Below are 20,932 nucleotides of genomic sequence, written 5' to 3' on the forward strand. Positions count from 1 at the left end.
TTTTGAACATTCAATTTATACATATGATAGATACATATTCATCAAATTAGTGTCGTTTGTTATGCAAGGCTAACTAGGTATTGGTTGTGTTGATAAGGTTATAGTTTTAAAATTTTAAATGTTTATGTTCGAGTCCCTACATCTTGTCTAAGTTATGTGTTAAATTTATCTAAATTCATTATGGTTTGAATTCAATTGTGTGTTGTTTCATTCAAGATTATTTCGGTTTAGATCGAGTCTGATTTGTGTTTTATAATGAGTAATTTTATTTGTAATGTTTCGAACCTTTAATACCATATGTAATTTTCAATCCGAATGCTTCTACTTAATATATTTTAAGAAAAAGTTATCATGGACAAAGGTGAAGTTAAAATTTTTTTCCTGGGTGGGGCCTAAGATCATACTATATATTTGTATGAGAGGTAAAATTACAAATTTATCATTATATTGACATATATATTCACAGTTTTTTAAGATTAAATAAAAAAATTTATCAATTTATTATATATTTACTTAAAATTTTGTAAACTCGTATGAAAAATAAACTATATATATATAAAAACAGAGGGTTTATGGGCTTATATGCCTCTATGATTTTCTCGACATGATAATTAACAATAATATCTTAAAGATTCATCAAGTCACAAGGATGTTCTTTCTTCCTAAAATCCATGTTACAGTACCTATTTCTTTAGAGTTCTTGGCCTGGCATAGCCTTCGATCCAGGGTTTGGTGTATAGCTACAAATAGTTTTACCCTACCCACTTCGTGCGTGAAATTAAAAAGTGAATGGTTCATGGTTAAATTAAGTCTTAGTTTAATTGGTATTGGTATTATTGTCACTATAAGAGGACGAGAGTTTAAATGCACTGAAACACATTATTTTCCTATTTAAGAGTTGGTGAGGGACTACAAATAATTTTAAATATTCTATTAAAAAGAACAAATATGATAAATAAAATTAAAATATTAATTTTTTTATTTTTAGAATTGAATTAGTTTAGTCAATCATAAGTACAAAATTGGTCTTTGGGTAAAGTTTACTTCTAATTATGATTTTAAATGATATTTTTACCTTTAAATTAAAAAAAATAAAATTTTCATTGAGAAAAAAAAGGAGAAATAGCAAAAGTTATAGTAGTAATGAAATTTTATAATAATTAACTCATTAATCACCTATTATAATTTGTACATCAATAATAAAAACATAGTACTTTTATCAATGAAAATTGCATAGCAAAGCAAACATGGAATTCCTTTTGGTTGATTAAATTTAATAATTACTGAATTAATTAGTATGCAAATAAAAGACAGCAAAACGCATTATTAATTAGTCAGTTTATAATTATAATTATAATGACTAAATTATAAATTATTATTTTTTGTCTCAAAGTGAACTTTACCTTTAAAATAAAAAATGAGACAAGAGGAAGTATATGTTAAAATTGTGATTTAATTAAAAATAAAGAATAATTAATTAATTATTATAGTGCTAGATGACAAAAAGAATATGTATAGAGCAAAACAAAAACAACTTTAAATTTTGTTAAAATCTAAATTCATACTCTAAATCAAATTTGTACATAAAATGATTGATAACACTTTCATTGAAAATTTTAATTTTACTCCTCTTAAAACTATATTTTAAATAATAAAATATTTGAATAAATCCTTCTCAAACACAAAAACAAGTTCTTTAACATATACCATTTTTTCGATAAAAAGTAATATTTAATTTCGGAATTTGGTGGCTTTTTTAACTTAGTCTTTGAATTTTTTTTGGATTTTTTCAAGATCTGATGACGTGACATTTTAAGATTTTACACTTCATTACAATAAAATTTTGAAAAAAAAATATATAATCTAAAAAATACCAAAACTTATTTAAAAAATATAAAGGCATTGTAATTTTTTTTAAAATAATTCAAGTGATAATGTGATATAATCTTAGAGTGTAAAATTCATAAATCAAATCGAATAAACCGAATTAATATAGAAAAGAAATTAAGAATCTAATTGAAAAATATTATCAGTTCAATTTTAAAAAAAAACAGATTTTTTAAATATATCTAATATTTTTTATGGGAAAAGTAATTACTTATTTATTTTAAGAAATAAGATTCTTACGGTATGCTGTCTAAAGCTGAGGACAAAAGCGGCTAATAATTTGGGAGTAGTAGTTACAATACGGGCAAAATGAAAGACAAATTAAATTTTATTTTTGATATTTTAACAAATTAGTTTTTGATGTAGCCGACAAGATCCATATCCTTAATAAATCCAAAAGCCCTGTCTCTTCGAGCCACTTAATTAGGATGTCCAAACATGAATCAAGGAAAATCCCTCTCTTTCTTACCTTTTTCTTAATTTATTAAAACTCAAAGGCTCCAAAAATTAATGATTTGTTTAGTAAATGCCATATTAAGGACAAAGTTTCCTGAGAATAAAATCATCTCATGCTTCTAATTTTTTTAATACAACATTGGGGTGAGATAAGGTGATACAAATTTAAATTCGTATTAAATAAATGTGTAATACATAATATTTTGTATTTACTTATATGAACGGGTCGGAATTTAATTAAATTGGTTTATATAATAAGTATTATTAAAAAAAATTATCTTTAACGAATTTGAGTTTCGAATTTTAATATCTATCCTTTTAAGGATGAAGGTAAGGACAGACAAGGGCTTTGGCCTTTGTAAAATGAGAAAATTTGTTTTAGATTCTCTAAAATTTATAAAAAAAAAATTAAGTTTATATATGATAAAATTATAGCTTACCCCCGAAAATGATAATGTTTTGTTTCAATCCTTCTAAAAGCTATAAATTAGATATATGTCAATACGCGGGTGGAATTACGTCTTCGGTCACATAAAAATATATAACTTAATCTCTACCCATATTATTTATTTTAATTAATTTCTCACGTTATACGCACTTAACTACATACATAATTAACTTAATAAGCTAACCCAGCTCACCTAATTTGCCTACACATAATTTACACAGATTGAATTTTAACCCCGTTGATCTAAGTCCCAAGATCTCAACTTATCATATCAGCCAAGTCTTTACTATAAAAAAATCTTTAAAATAAAAAAAATTATCATTGTTGAGGGATTTTCGACACTTTTAATAGAAGTCTATAAAGTGCCTTCAAACTCTATGGAAAGCTTAAGTTCTTAAAGAGACAGCAAACTCACAGAGTGAGAGTACCTCTTCGAGCGCTTGAACAAGTGAACTGTCAAAGAACTTGCAGAGTTTGCAATCGATGGGGGGTTTGAACTGATGCCTTAAATGAGCTAAGTTTTACCTCCAATTACAAACTCCTCAATTTCTTTAGTGGCTCACTTGTTAAAGAACCCAACAAGATAGTCCCGCACTATGAACTCTTCACCTTTTTAAATACTCGAGTTTTCGATAGAATTAGTAGATAAAATTTCCACCGAAAAAAATACTTTGTAAACTTTGCATAAAAATTGAAAATCTCTCTAAAAGTCTCATAATTAAAAACAAATGGTATATAATAAATAGTAATAAGAGTTAACAATAATTGAAGTAATTAATATACCAATTCAACAACTCAAAAATGGTTGAATAATTACATCCAAGTGGCTAATGGTACCGCCGTAGTCCTTTCTTCAACACAAAACATTAAGGTGGACATGAGTTGGTATTTAGTCTTTGATGTTATGTACACATTACTTTTATATTAACTAGTATACTTTCTTACTAGCTTTCACCTTGGATTAATTGTTCCATGTATTTAAAAGACTTTTAAGAATTTAGTCCCTCTATTTTTAAATTTTAAAAATACATGTCTAATTTTTAACATTATTAAATTTTTTTTGTTAAATTCGCTAGAGTGGCATTTCGAAATTTAAAATAAAATACTCACACGATAACCATGTAACAAGAAAAGACATTCCAATAAATGTGAATTTAACAAGTAATTTTAACAACTCTTAGAAATTACATCCTCGTTTTAAGCGAAATAAAGTTTTTAGGTTAACCAATAACGTTGAAAAAGTTGAGGTACCAAATTATGTTAAAAATTGAAATATAAAGATTAAATCTTAAATTTGTGTGTAGCATAGGGACCAAAATTAAAATTTGACCATTAGTATAATTTATAAAAATTTAAAAAATTTATTCCAACTCATCATGTTAAAATAATTTTTGCTAGTATAGTTTTTTTAAATCTAAATAAAAAAGTTAATCAATCAACAATATTAACAATTTGGGCTAAATAAAAATAAAATTTAGGGACCAAATTACGGTGGAATTTAAGTATAAAGATTAAATTTTAATTTCAGTCATAATAGAGGGACCAAAAGTGATATTTAACAATTTTCCTATGAAAGGCAAAAAGGAAAATGAATGCCTAGACACGTCACAATGTAGACCTTCCTTTCATCTATAGTTTATAAATTGATCAACAATTCATTATAAATTTTGAGTTCTTTTTCTTTTAAAATTAATCTTTTTTATATTTTGATTTCTCAAGTAATTTTTTTAAAAGATATTTATTGGAGCTGCCCGGTAATTAAATTAAATTTTATAAAGAATACAAAAAATTATCACGTACTTCAAACTAAATTTATGCAGATAGTCTTGTTTCTAGAAGTGGTTTTATGAATGATTTTGTCATCATCCTCCCCAATTTGATAGATGTTTGGTTCTTTTGTCGATTTTTACCCACTGTTTTGGACCATCTACGATTAATTTTTTTATCGTATTAAGTGCTTGTAATCACTCTTGATATGCCGTGCTTGAGTTATGATATAGCTAATTGTCAACTTGTCATAATGTTCTATTGAAGCTGAGGCTGAAATTTTTGTTATGTTGGTGGAGTTTGTGCTTCATCGCCTACAACCAACAGATGTTTGTTGTTTTTTTTTCTTGTGACACAACTACCAAAAATAATAATTAATAATAAATATTATTATATAGGAATACCCTAAAAAATTATTATATAGGAAATTGTATTTACTATATTTCTAAGAAAGTGAGCTAAGTAAGTTAATGCATTAATTATATGACATGGTATATATGTGAACCCGACCAAAGCCGAGTTAACCGGCAAGGATGGGAATTTAATGCAATAATTGACTTACCCTAAACTTGAAGATTTATTTAATTTATATTTTATTATTTGTGGAAGTGGTTGAAAAATGAGGATAATAATAATAAAATTAACCCAACGAACCCCTTATGTTGACTCCAACCCATAAAAATATTTTAGCTTGTTTCACCAAAGTGAGAATTTTGAAAAATTTTCACAAAAAAGGTGAAATTTACAAATCTATGGGCTGACATAATCTACACTCTTTTTAACTTTTCAATTTGTTTTGCAATTTGTTGTAAAACAATTCAATAATAGAGAGAGAGAGAGAGAGAGAAAATGAGATACATGAAAATAATAGTGTAATTTAAAAGGATAAGAAAAAACCAAAATTATTATCTTTAATTTTTGGGTGTACTAGTTAAATATCAAATTTAGGCATAATAGAGGGACCACAACTAAAATTTAACTATTTTTCTGAAATTGCAAAAAGAAGGTAAGCTTAAAAGAAATGAGAAGTCATGTATCAATTTTTAAGACTTTAAGAGTATTCAAATTATATAACCACGTAATATTTTAATTGAAAAGTTAACGAAATTAACTATTTGCACTAATTAATAACATTATAAAAATATAAGGGTCAAATTATATTAAATATTAAATTAAAGCATATTAGAGTTACTAAGGTGAAATTTGATCATTTTTGTAAAATGAAAAGAAAAGAAAGCAAGGAAGCCTGGGTGAGAGAGCCACAAAAACCTTTTTATTTTATTTTATTTATTATACTTACATATCACAAAAATCGATGGTAAAATTAACATCCAATGAACCATTTCTTTTTGCCCAAAAGTCAAAGGGATATTAATGAGTGGTGATATCACCGTGCATCCTAAAATTTTGGATTAAAATTTTTATATCATTTATTTATTTTTTATCATTTTTTTTAATTTTACTTAAATATAAAGTTTTGAATGGGATCATATAATTTGGGAAAAAATAAGTGCTCATTGTAGTAATTGAAGGACAAGCTTTAGCATTAATAAGACATTATGGTACGTTGACAATTGGCTCTATTAAAACTCAAGCATGACATATCTTGAGTGACTGTAAGTACTTAATATAATAAGGAAATCAACCCTGGACAGTCCAAAGCAGCGAGCAAAAATCAATAAAAGAATCGAGCATTCACCAAGTTGGAAAGGATGATGACAAAACCATCCCTGAAATCACTTGCAAAAGTAAGATTACATGTATAAGCAACACTAAAAAGCGTACTATAAAAGCAAACAAAAACTTCTAAAAGTGAAGACTTATTAAATAATGAAAAACAAACAAAAAACCATATAAAATTTTACACAAAACATGTCGAAACTAACTTGTTAAATAATTTATTATTATTGGAAAGTTGTTGTTATATCCACTAGCCACCAACAATTTTTCTTGAAAAGTGGGTAACTCTTCGTTAGGTCTTAATTTGTTTCCATTTTGAGAGGATATACCCACAAAATAAATCTATAAACTAAAAAGAGAGAAGGTACATGAAGTGAATGAGGAGAAGAAAAAAAGAGAAGGTTGGTGGAAGGGAGATTCGACTGACTACCATCATTGGACAAAACAAAAGAGAAAAGGCAAATGGCTTAGAGAAAAGTTTTTTTTTTACTTCAATATCAAATAAATAAACTCAATTTGTTTAAATGTTTTTTTTTAAATATTACTAAAATTTATAAGTGTTATAACTACATCTAGATAGCTTGCCCCATAACATGCCAACTTCAATAATCAACACTACAAATTAGAATTATCTTCTGAACTAAGGACATTCGTAAGGTCAAGACCCCATGAGCTCAAAAACTCGTGAGAACATATCATGGGGACTACTCTCTTGACATGGATAGAATGTCTACTACTTTTAAATCACACTTATCTATTGTCTAAACATGATAGTCTATACCTACGGAGGAAGATATAATTAGGTCGACTAGGCTCTAAAAAGTACAAAACAAATATAAAACTAATACAATGACAACACATGACATCTCAGAATGTTCAGAATTGCCTATTTTAAGCTCATAGACATCATAAAAGAACAACTCTCTCTTTTCACACTCTAAGCTATCTCCATTCTTCCTCTTGAATTTCAATCTTCCCAAAAACTTAGATTCCAATCACTTTCAAGTTTCACCCCTACCCCTTTCAAATAAACTATCACGAACCACTATAATTTCAAACTTTTCCATTTTACTCTTTTATCAAAAGCTAAAAATAATGCTATTTGATTTTCGTTAATAGTTATTTTTTCATATTAATAAGGTAATAGTTTCTTTGGCATGATCAATGTATATTCTATATTCGTTTTACAATCCATAAAGATTAATCTTTTTAGACTTCATAGTTTTCCTTCGAATAATATCATCTCTAATATTCAAACTTGAGTTGCCCTACAATCTATTTTACCTTTACTCCCAACATATGTTGGTAATAAGGTAAAAATTTTTAATGTTCAGAACTTTGCCACAAACAATTAGCTATAATGTTTTGTTCATAAAAAACGATTTTATTAGTATTAGAATTTGTGCTAAAACTCAATCCTAACATATTCTTAATTAACAATGAAAGTCCTAGATATTATTAGTTAATTTAATCGTTTTAGTCATCACAATTCATTTGATCTAATTGATTAGATCAAAGGCTCTTGCTTAAGTATGTTAAAATAGCCCGTTTAGGACTTTTCAACTCCTTCAAGAATAGTTTATGAAGTGTTATTCGCTCGTAATCTCCGACCCTTCAACAAGTCCAATTTTTTCCTTTGTGGAGAGTTTTGTTTGCCAACTTTACCAAAAGTTTGAGTGCCTAAGGAGACATTAAGTTCATAGAGTCGGAACATCTTGTTGAGTGCCTAAATAGGCAAACTACCAAAGAAACGGAAGAATTGGCAATCGATGGTAAAGCTCGAGCACAAGTTGGGTATCACTTAAGGTAGCTCTCAGACTCTCGTTAAAGACACAATGTTAGAAACAAAATCCCATCAAGAATAATACCCATTTTATTGAAGGATCTGGTAACTCAAAACAGATTACAATTCATAGACTTCTCTTGAAAAAAAATGAAAATCCATCTAAAACAATCATTTGTTGACCCTAAAAAGTAAAAACCAATAAACCATGGTGGAGTTCCAAGAGAAGTTATGGAAGCATGGGTTTGGATTGGAGAGACATTGAGAATTTCAAGAGAGAGGAAAACGACGACATTTTGGTGCTTTGGCGTTTAAGGCCCGCCAATTACCCCTCAGTTCCCTCCTCCGTCATTTACGGCCAAAACAACACTAACAATATTTTATAATAATTAAATAATAATTGCTTTGCTTAATATTAATACAACCACAGTAACATGCACCATCATCATAAAAATTGAAAATTAAAAAATGAAAAATATGCTTTTAAGTTCATGTACCTTTGATACTTTTGAAATTTAGTCCTTTTAAGTTATAACTATATTAATTGTTCTAATTGGAATTATTTAAGTACTGATCTGAATAATTAAATCAATAGCAATCTAACTATAATCCAGATATTTATAATAAAAAAACTATAATCCAAATAAATATAGAAAAAAAATCCAAAATTCAAACACGAGATCTTAGAGTTCCTTGAGCTTCAACCTTACTATTGAGACAAGGTCCCGTTGACGAGTAGAGCGGACATTAATAGCTTCAAATTTTTGGAAAATTTTAATGTTCCCTTGAATTAAAAAAAAATTAGATTACCTCAAAATTTTAAAAATTCTCTTAAATCTCACGAAGGCTAAAAAATTTTAACTAAGACCCTCATTTTTCTAAAAAGTTCTCATTAACTTCTCAAAATTTTTAATAATTTTTAATTAGCCCGCTCCAAAGCTTAGTCCATGATCTGCTACTGTTGACCACCCCTTACTTTTATTTACAAAAAACTATTTCTTATATGTTTTGAGTTTAAAAAATAAGGTGTAATAATTGTTATTATTATTATTTTTTGTTAAATTTGTTGGTATGCACCCCCAGGTGAAATCGTACATCTCTTATTAGAAGATGTGCATGGCATAGGGACACGACAACGAGTTCGTGTATAAACACGACTTTCTCTCTTCTTTTGACAAAGAATAAATAAAATAAAATATTTATTTGAAAGTCATGTAACTGTATAATCGATCCGAATTTAATAAAATAATTTTATCTATATTAATATTTGAAGTTATAATTTTATATTTGAAAAATAAATGAATTATATTTTTAAAATTAAAATTATAATACTAAATTCCAAATATATATTAACTATTTATTTAGATCTATATAACTCCATTGCAGCTGAACGTAAGACATCCCCTTTCCCTCTTATACTTTTTTTCTCTTCTTGCTTATCATTTTCTTCACCAAACATTTTTCTACGAAAGTTTCAACCATTTTGATGCCATAATTCATTCATTTTCCTGGAAAATATAAAAACCAAGCTACATTATCAAACTGGGTCTTCCTTCTTTTTTAGAATTAAACCAGTTCCTGATCTGGGTTTTCACATTGAGCTAACATACTTTTTTTTTTTTTTCAAAATGGAAAACCAGTTTTTTCTTGGTGCTCAAGGACCGCCATTAGACTTTGGGCAGTCATTATCATCACCCTTATCAACAGCTTGGCAATCCTTATCTTCACCCATGGAAATTCAAGCAACTGAGTTGAATTCAACAGATTACGGTTTACAATTTGAGTCAGCACTGAGTTCAATGGTGTCTTCTCCAGTAGCATCGAATTCAAATCTCTCTAACGAGAGTTTTATGATCAGGGAATTGATCGGAAAATTAGGGAGTATCGGTGGTAACTCCGGTGAGATCTCTCCACAACCATTAATAGCTAACAGCACCAACACATCTTGTTACAGCACTCCATTGAATTCTCCCCCTAAATTAAGCTTACCATTGAATACTTTAGTGAAAGAGAAATTACCCAGATTAGGGAAATCAATGGGTATGAATTCAAGCGTGACTGATTTCTCAGCCGATCCTGGATTTGCAGAACGAGCGGCGAAATTCTCTTGTTTTGGTAGTAGAAGCTTTAATGGCAGAACGAGTCAACTCGGACTCAATGATACTTCTTCCCCTTCTCCTTCCCTTTCCCCTTACAGATCTAATCCATTATCATCAAATCGCAAGATTCCCCGTGTTTCAAGCAGTCCTTCATTGAACGCAATGGTAGTAATTGAACCATTACAAGATCGATCCGAGTTATCTCATTCTCAAGAAGAATCCTCCATTACCAATGGTGACCCAAGTTTGAAACCTTCAAAAGGTACCAATTCAAGGAAAAGAAAAACAGTCCCCAAAGCAAAAACAAATGAAATTTCAACATCCCCATCAACAAATGCTCCAAAGGTATCAAATCAAACTTGATTTTCATTCAAAATTTTGTTCTAAAAACATTCATTAATCAACTAATTTTGTTATCCCCAGGGGACTGAATCAAATGAGAAACGATGCAAATCAACCGAGAGCAATGGAAACCAAAATGATTCGATCAAAACAGAGGATGATGCAAAAGGAAATACAAAGCCACCTGAGCCACCCAAAGATTACATTCATGTTAGAGCAAGAAGGGGTCAAGCTACTGATAGCCATAGCTTAGCTGAAAGAGTGAGAATTAAAAAAAAAAAATTTACTGGGAATTTTGCATTTTTATCATTGATTCTTATATTATCTATCATTTTGATTAGGTCCGCAGAGAGAAAATCAGTGAGAGAATGAAGCTTCTGCAAAATCTTGTCCCTGGTTGCAACAAGGTTTGTACTTTGTTCTAAGAACAAAGGGTCTATTTTTATTTTTAGTCCCTATATTACGATAAAATTTGAGATTTTATCTTTTTTGCTTTAATTTGACATAATTTAGTAGATTCAAATTGATGAGATTGTGAATGTAAAATTTCACGTAGTTTAAAAAAAATTGACGATCTCATCAATTAGGACTTACTGACAAATTATGCCAACATTAAATAGAAGGGTTAAATCCCAGAGTTCAACATATTAGAGGGGCTAAAACTAGGATTAGACCAAAGAGCAACTTGGTAATATTATTGCTGGAATCCTAAAATATTGAATTTTCCAACTTGTATAGGTGACTGGAAAAGCCTTAATGCTGGATGAAATTATAAATTATGTTCAATCATTGCAACGTCAAGTTGAGGTAAATTTTTTATTTTTATTTTTAACATATTTATTGATGAACGTGTGGTGCTTTAATTTCTTAAGATTTAAGCTCTTTTTATTTTTTTGTTATTTTTTTGACTTTAATGGTTTAATGATAATTTTTTATTGGCAGTTCCTTTCAATGAAGTTAGCTTCAGTGAATACCAGGCTGGACTTTAACATGGATGGTTTAATGCCAAAGGAGGTAAGTCTAAAGATTCAACTACATTAGATAAATACACATGAAATTGAAAGGGTCAAATTTTTATTTTGGTCCTATAATTTAATTCGACATTATTTATTCTATTTTTATAATGTTGTTAATTAATCTATATGCTCTCATGGAGTTTTTCTTCTTCTTAAAAACCTTTCTTCCAACTCGTCATACTAACATGGTTTTTTTTGGGCATGAGATAGGGTTTTTTTTTAAAGAAAAAACTCATCTTAACGGTATTAATTTATGGGTTAAAATATGTTATAGGTCCTTTTATTTTCCACAAACATGAAATTTAGTCACTTTACTTTTTAAATTTTAAAATTCGAGTTCAATTGTTAATCCTGTGAATTTTTTTTTGTTAAATTTATTGGTGTGAAATTTTGAAATAAAAAAATTCCTTTGGTAGCAATGTAACTAAAAAGAAGGCATTATGGTAAATATAAATTTAACAAAATAATTTTAACAGTGTTAATAGTTATATCTAAAATTTGAAATCTAAAAAGTATGACTAAATTTCAAATTTACAAAGAGTATAGGGACTTATGACATATTTTAACCTAATTTATTTAAACCATCTAACTAATAACATTATAAAAAATAAAAGGACCAAAACTTAAATTTGGATGTAGTTGAAGAACCAAAACCATATAATTTGACAAATTTATATAAATACATATAATGGTTCAAATATTTTGAATTGGGATTTACTTTGTATGTATATATATGTATCTTCTTTTGTTGTTTTGTAGATGTTTGAATCAAACAATAGTTTGGCACATCAAATATTCCCAATGGATTCCTCGGCAACAGCCATATTTGAACAGCAAAATCCAGCACTACATCATCATCATGCCAATATGTCCAATGGGACAATGTCCCAATGCTTGGTGGGCCAATTAGACACTTCAATACATCCCAATCTCAACACCCATTTACCCCAAATTCACCATTTCACTCCATCTATGCCTCAGGTAAATTTCTTTTTTCTACAATTTTACAATGATTTTGAGTTTGAGTCACGTGAATAAATTTTTTTTTAAGAGAGTTTGTCTCCAGTTTAGGGTTCTAGTTTGGTTTGATTATTAATTTAGCTGGGACTCATTGTCTACGAAAAAAATGTGAACTCATAAAAAATCTTATAGATAAATTACATTAGTAGTCACCTATTTATATATTTTTTTGTTACCCAACTATTTAAATTTGTCTTTTTTGTCACCCTTGAATTTTTTAGTGTTTCGATTTTTATGTACCAAAAAAAAGACAAAAGTGGATAGTTGGTGACAAAAAAAAACCCGATTCCTATCATTTTATTCATGGTTGTTGGAGCTTGATAGACAAATATCCTATTCCGAACAAAGAGTTGAATTGGCTTTGAACCAGAATATTTTTTCTATTTATGATTTTTTTAATAATTTATTTAATTAAAATTGGATTAGCCGATTAAACCGATCAAATTGAAAACTAGTAATCTAATCGGTTCAATCATCAATCCGGTTTTAAAAACTTATTTTTTTATTTCAATTTCAGAGTTCTAAATCTCTAAAACTTTTACCTGATATTAAATTTATATTTGCAGTACCCAGCATTTTGTGAAGGTGACCTTCAAACCATAGTTGAAATGGGGTTAGGCCAAAATCAAAGCAGGGAAATGGCATTACAATCAGAATTCCAGGGTAAGTAAAAAAAATTCAAAAATGTATAAGGACTAAGAAATAAATTTAAAAAATTAAAATGAATTAATTATGATTGTTTTAATGCAGGTTCAAATCAAGTATCCCAGATGAAAGTTGAGCTCTAATAACCATTTTAATCCAGAATTAGAGCCGAAAAAGAAAAAGGAGAAAATGGCTGTGATGCTGTATATATTACAAAGAAATTTAATATGGACCCATTGCATGAATGATTTTGTCTTCTAATTTTCATTTTTTTTTGTGGGTTTTTTTTAAACCAAATTATTCAATATAAAATTTGGGTATTTAATGGTGCAAATGGTCTTCATAGCAAACAGCACCACTTGTTTGTAAGATAATAGTATTAATTAATGCTAATTACTATCATTAGAATTTTTATTTTATTTTTGGCCTTTTTCATTCTTCATTAATATTTGAAACATTATTATTTGCTTTGGAGTCACATCAAACTTGAGGGATTTGATCTCATAATAAACTAGTGTTAAGCAGCTGTATTTGTTAGAGTGATTAAAGGATTTGGTGATTTTTGAGGGGTCAACTCAAACCATGCTCATTGCCATTTTAGAAAAGAAAGACCAATCTGTTATTCATTTCTAGAAGGTGGATTATAAGAAATTTTTAAAAGTTAGGTCAGTTTTTGTTTTTGGTCGTTTAAATTTGAAATTTTACAATTTAATCATCTAATTTTATAATATCATTAACTAATTTAAATAGTTAATACCGTTAAATTTTTCCTAAAAAAAACTTTTTAACACACAAAATATCATGTCAGCACAATAAGTTGAAAGAAAAGGTACTTTAAGGGATAAATCATTGGTATTGAAGCTAATTGATAATGCTAAATTAAAATTTTGAGATTAAATCTCTTATTTTAGTATACTAAAGGGATGAAAACAAGAATTTTACGAAAGTACTAAGGTTAAGGGCATCGCAACTAAATGAGAATAATATTTCGATTTTATTTTCATTAGAAATTATAATTCGACAGCTCAACGAAACAATTTTATTAGTCTCATATTTCAATTTTTTCCATTACTTTGAAATATTTTAATTTCATTTCATTTCAATTTTCAAAACCATACAAACACCTACAAGTATTTAAATCAAAGTTACCACAGACTTATTGATACAAAGAAGTTTGACCCTAAAATTCATGGTTTTATAAAGTCGAATAAATAGTCTAGTCAGACCATTAAATCTTGATTTAATCTGTTCGATTTTAATTAAAAAAATTATTATTAATTCAACTAAGTCAATCCTTTTTTATCTCCGATTTGTTCAAAAATTAGTTGTATGCCCAAACTGAAATAACCTACTGATTTCTAACAACCATGGTAAGTTTTGCCTAAAGATTGCTACTTTAGGAGGGCTCTTATATTTAAAAAAAGAAAAGAAAAGAAGCTTCTGTCCCTTTTTCTTCTCCTTTTACTGTGACAGAAAAAAATAATTAAAAAGAAAATTGAAAGTCAAGGCTGTCAACCACAAGCAAAAAAGATTAGAAGTTATAACCACCCCTTTTTAATTTCTTTATCTTTTTTTGCCCCTTTTCTGCATCAAAAGAATCCCAGGTTGGCAGTTGTTAGATTCTCATTGGTCCCCTAAATCATTCAATTTTATTTAGTTTCAACTTTCAATTTGTATTTAAATGTATTATATTTTATTATTCTTCACTTAAAAAAATAAATAAATTAATTCTTATAGATTAGATCAAATAACAAATCAAACAATAACACGTGGCGTGTTATGTGTGCCTTATGTTGTCGTATAAGAATCAATTTTTAACATTACAGATTAATGAAATTTTTAATAGAAAAAACTAATTTACTATTTAATCTAATGCACATGAGTTAATTTACCCGTTTTTTACTAGATTAGACAAAATATAATTCGACTTCTAATATTGAGACTCCATGATACTTTTATTGGTATTGGTTTAACGGGAAGGTTGTGGTGATTTAAGCCCCTCTATGTTTGAGCTATGTCCAGATATATTTGGAGTATCAATTCAATTGTGCTTTATGACGATTAATTTTAATTTTAATTTTAATTATTTGAATGTGTATTATTTTGTACGTGTTGTGACGCTAATAAGGTATGGGCATTATTGAAAAAAGTTGAGATCTGAGTCTTTTAAGTACCTACAGAGGCGAAGGCAAGGCAGGTACGTCCCCCCCCCCCAAAACGTGGTAGAGTTATCCCTTTAGTTTCTTTAAATTTATGCAATTACAAATTAATATAATGGTAAATTTATATTTTGGTCCCTAAAATTTTATTATTCTTTTTTGGCCCCGTTTAAGCAATTTTCTATCTTCACCCTTGGGTACTTACCTCACGCAATTTGTAGGGGAAATCCATAAATTTGGGTAGGGAAGGTGAAATTGAATTATAAATTTTTTTATATATCAATATATAATTTATAATATATTAACTGATGATCTTATTAAATTTAAGTGGACTTAACATAATTTTATTTTTATTTTTACATGACTAAAGTGAAATTTTACTATATGTATAATTGTTTATAAAGGGAGTGAATAATATTTTTTTTATTTTGGAAATTTATCTTATGTGAATCTCCAATCTAATTATATTACGAATCTTCGTCTTTCTGTGCTTTATTCAATATTAATTTTTTATTAATAAAAAATTGAAGTTCGTTTAGCATAGTGGAGTAGATGCTCAAACTTTTAAATTATAAATTGTGGTCTGTAAGTAAAAAATTCCAGGATTTCTGAAATTGCAGCTTTAATTGTAATCTTTTTTTATATATTTTAATTCAAAGGGCCTATTATTTTGTTTAATTAGCAGAAAAGATGCTATTGAGTGTGGGTTTTTTTTTTCTTTTTTCTTTTTAATTGTGACAGTTTCTGTCGCTGAAAAGTTTACATTCAATCATTTAGCGACGTGCTTAGGGATTGAATTGAGAGAATTTTGGTTAAAATATGCCCAAGTCCCTATTCACTTTATAAATTTGGAATTTGATTATTATACTTCTTTTTTCAAGAAATTAGTCTATCTATTTTTCATATTTCAAAATTTACGTCCAATTATTTGTTAACTTTCTGTTAAATTTGTTGGTGTGACATTGAAAAAAAAAATACTTACTTGGTAGCCATGTAATTAAAAAAAATAACGTTGTAATCAACTCGAATTTAACCAAAAATTTTAGCAATGTTAACAATTAGACTTGTATTTTGAAATCTGAAATATAGAGTGACAAATTCATGGAAATAAAAGAGTAGGACTAAATTCTCAATTTTTGAACAGTATAGGGACTTATGACGCGTTTTAATCAAGAATGTTTTTGGTTATAAACTATTATTCGAATTTTAAATTAATCTTTTAATTTTGAATATTTTATTTGACTCCTCCAAATATCAATACCACGTTAATTAGTTCATTAAGGTAGCCTAGTTATTAGTTTGGGCATTAAATGTGGATTCAGATCTGAAATGAAGCATATGTGAAATACGTTAATCAAATTATAAACATAAGTGTATCTTCTACATGGAAAATTTAAATTTAACCTATTAAAAAGAAAAACAACCTTCCTAAAATTTATTGACACTATTTGGATTTTTTATAACACCTAATCCGAGTTATCTATGTGATAAAGTATACAAATATTTATAATTTGGTCCACCTACATTACATAAAATAAAATTGACATTTAACTCTTGGATTAACATCTAAGTCGATGAAATGATATAATTGGTGCAATATGAATATATTGAGAATCTGACTAAACCATTTTAAAATTTAAAAAATAATTAAAAATCCGAATAATAATTGAAATACATTATGAAATTAACCCTTTTCCATCCAAATTTCTTTAGAGCAAACAAGGTTTTATATAGAAAATTATATATATCTTGTTAATTATTATGTTTGATTGATTCTGTTAGAGTTCAGAACCTTGACAGAGCTGCTATATAAGAAGCTTAGTTGGCATTTCAATTTTTCAATTCATCTAAAGAAAAAATAACATTTAGTGTTTAAATTACTCAATTTTTTTATTCCACATTAATTTTAAAACTTAACAAAATTTCTCAATTTAGTCGTTAAGCTTGGATTGAATATTACTTTATCCCTTTCTCTAAAGTCGGTTTCAAATCATAATTGATAAAGCTTAACTATGATCCAATTTTTATATAATTATCTTATTTAGGTTATTAATTTTAATTCAATAGTCTAATTGTATACCACTTTTCGTGAATTAAAAAAAATCAATTTCCAATTAAACCTAAACAACAATAAAATTGGTCAAATTACATTCAATTCCATCTAATGAGAACCAATAGATTGATCACTTGCTTACAAAATTATAAATGGAATGCTATGTTATATTTTTGGGGTTTGATAAATGGATCATATTGAAAAAAAATTTATATTTAAGTTTACTAACTATAGATCATATAAATAACTCTGAAATTAGGGAAATTAACAAATAAAAAGAGAAAGACAAGAGTACTATTCTCATTGAGCAAATATTATGTGATAAATGGCACTACTAAATGGATTAGTTGATTCATTATGTGGATTGGAGAAGAATCGTTGTTCAAGATTGAGGTTAAAGTTATTTTAGAATGTCTAAAGATAGCATGAGATTCTAACTGTAGACAATTAAAGTTGGAGTGTAATATGTAGGACATGCATTTGGTTCGTGGGAATGCTTCCCCACTTTTGCTTCCACGTTTTGTTGCCCAACTTCCACATCTTGTATGTGTGATAGTGGGTGTATGTGTGATAGTAGGACATGTTTTTGTGGTTTTTGATGGGAACTATCACTATAAATATCCCAAAGTATAAGGTCCCTCAGTATTAAAAACAATTTCATCTAGTGAAGTTTTCGAGTGCTTAGAAGACTTTGAGGATTTTCTTGTTTTCGTATAGCTAAATTCGACGTCCTCGTCGATTATTTAACGCGCTCGACATTGGTGTTATAATGTCCAGATTTTGACATTTGGTTCAAGCAATGGCCGGAGGTATTTATGTTCAATCTTTTCCGCTACACTTTAACGTTTAAACCATAATTATGATTACATGATAATGCTTTGGTAGTTAAAACTATTCTAGCAAGTGGTGCTGCAAATAGTAGGATGTCGTAGTTGCATCTGATTCACCAACTCTTGGATCTTGATTGGAGAGTTCATTTTTGATATATTCTGACGGGCCATAACAAATTTGCTGACCATATAGCTAAACTTCCAAGTTTATATTGCAATGAGGTGCAAATTTTTACAGAGATTTCGATTTCGATAAAAAATTTACTCAAATCAGACATTGGCCAGTCACTTGGTAATATACTGATATCTTTGTAATCACATTAGAATTGCTTTATTTACCAAAAAAACGATTTGAATATAAAAAGTAACTGAACTAGAACAACTTCCATTGGTATGAATCAGTTTGATTCATCCGTTTTTGTTTTTATTTTTTTTTAAATGTATGCTTTTTCAACGTTATTTTCCTTTTTTTTTATTTTATAAAAAATTATTAAAAATATAAATTAATTATAAGTTAAACGAAAATAGTTCTATTTTGATAATAGTAAGTTTGTCATCTTTGTCAAACCAAATCGATTAAAAATTACGGTTTGAATTGGCTTTCAATTGTTCGAGAGTTGTTTTTACGACCAAAGTACCACGACCATTACTACCATTATTATTAGTGGTATTTTCTTTCAAAAAGTGTCTTTAATATTGGGTAAAAGCACTATAGAAGTTTCTGTTGTATTGCATTTTATCATTTCTATTAAAAAAATGAGTAAATTAATCCCTGTACATTAGATTAAAGAGCTAATTGATCATTCTTTTGAAAATTTCATCGATTTCTACTAGTAAAAACTATTTATTGTACATCAACATGACGTACATATGACACGTTACATGTCACTATCTGATTATTTCATCAGCCACGCTAATTTTTAATCATACAAATAGATGAAATTTTTAGCAAAAAAGAAATTGATTTACTCATTGATTTAATGTACATGAACTAATTTATCCATTTTCTAAATAAAAGGAATAAAATGCAAACTAACTTCTAACCCAGAAAATTTTAAGATACTTTTACCTCAATATTGATATTTAAAACCCTCTATTGCTTCACAAGATTATGCTTCTATTGACCTTAGGGTTTTTAATAATGGAATTTATTGGTAACAAGTCTTAATCAAAATCTTGAAAACCATGTGCTAACCAAAATCTCAATTACCCCTCCAAAAAAAATTAAAAGCAATCCAAGTATTCACAACAACAAAATAATAAACCATACTTTGAAGGGATGGAATTTGAACCTTAGTGGTTGCTATTGTAGGGCACAAATGTATATATGATGATTAGGATAGGTAACAAAGTCATTTCTCTCTATTTCATCACCCTTTAGAAACCTTATTGGGGCACTAGTTTTAACTTTGGTTGGTCTATATTCATTTATTATATGGTTTGGAGAGAAATAAAAACAGGGTGTGAAGAAACCACCTTTGCCTCATCATTTGTTTCACCAACCTTGCATTATTTCATGCTCTCCAACTATAAGCATTTGTTGTTTTGCTTTTCTGCATTTCAAAGCTTCTTTGGTTGCCATAAAACAAGCTCAATTTCGATTTCGATTTCATTTTCAATTTTAAGATCTTGGTTTTATTGTTCAAAATCGATAAATTTAAATATAAAATTTAATTCAATTGATTCACACAATCGTACTAAATAAATTTATTCGACCGCACGTAAATCAAGTTTTAATACTAGTATCTGAAACACTTGTTAATTAGTATTTTTGTAGCCCATCGCCCCATCATTTGCACATTTTTTCTCCCTTAATTAATTGGTATAAAAATTTGTGGCCTTGTTGGCTTGAATTAAATGTTTAGCAGCAACGCCACATTAGACCAAATGGTAAAATATTTTTGTTTGGTACATAAAATGACCATTTGATTGTAATAAATATCTCGTTAAATTCTGCATGTAGTTTACTACTATATTTTAATTTTTATATTTTTCTAATTTTAAAATTTTAGTCTAACTTAATGACAATAAATTTAATCTATTTGATTAAATTATATCATCAATAAAATTATAGTTTTAATCTATGTTCATCAATTGACTCATTACTGACTATTTTTTAAATTTAAAAAAAAAAACTTGAATCAAAATTTTCATCAAATAATTTTTCGTGATTATTATATAAAAACAACAAACATGATATTACACATATGATAATATATCAAATTTTAAAAATACCAAAATTTAATGAATTTAATAATTTTATTCGATTAGAACTAAAATTTTTAAATTCTAAAAGTACAGAGACTTATAATGACCAAATTAAAATAGAGATACTAAATACAAATATGAGATAATGCATGCACCTCATATAATTTATTTCAATAATATGAGAAATTCAAAACACAACCCATCCTACTGATTTATCCAATTAAATTGAGTAAATCACTTATTTAACCTATTCCAGAATGATACCTCAACTAATTCCCTAATATTCTAAGATTTGATATCCATCATGATTTCATTTTCAACAAATCCGACCTCAACAATTGTAAACTCAAAATTCAAGTCTCGATTTGAGCCCTATCCATTTCTATACTCCAACATCAACTCCGCTCAAGACCAACCTCCACTCCATATTTACCAATTCAAATCAATTTTTTCATGTTTGAATATCATACACACCTTACGATTTTTTTGCTCACTGTAATAATCTTAAATTAAAAAAACTGTAGTTTCAGAAGTTTCAC

The 20,932-nt window shown here is 27.9% G+C and overlaps 1 protein-coding gene across 1 annotated transcript; it reads left to right on the forward strand.

Annotated features, from left to right (window-relative positions):
- Nucleotides 1-9,406: 9,406 nt before the first annotated feature.
- Nucleotides 9,407-13,562, forward strand: LOC107953989 (transcription factor bHLH62). Its single transcript, XM_016889438.2, has 8 exons — nt 9,407-10,465; nt 10,544-10,723; nt 10,804-10,869; nt 11,201-11,269; nt 11,405-11,476; nt 12,238-12,459; nt 13,065-13,161; nt 13,249-13,562. Exons 1-8 carry the CDS (start codon nt 9,650-9,652, stop codon nt 13,284-13,286), a joined length of 1,560 nt encoding a protein of 519 aa, XP_016744927.1. The 5' UTR covers nt 9,407-9,649; the 3' UTR covers nt 13,287-13,562.
- The last annotated feature ends 7,370 nt before the right edge of the window (nt 13,563-20,932 follow it).

This window comes from Gossypium hirsutum, chromosome D07, assembly GCF_007990345.1.
Source record: "Gossypium hirsutum isolate 1008001.06 chromosome D07, Gossypium_hirsutum_v2.1, whole genome shotgun sequence".
NCBI classification, from domain to species: domain Eukaryota; kingdom Viridiplantae; phylum Streptophyta; class Magnoliopsida; order Malvales; family Malvaceae; genus Gossypium; species Gossypium hirsutum.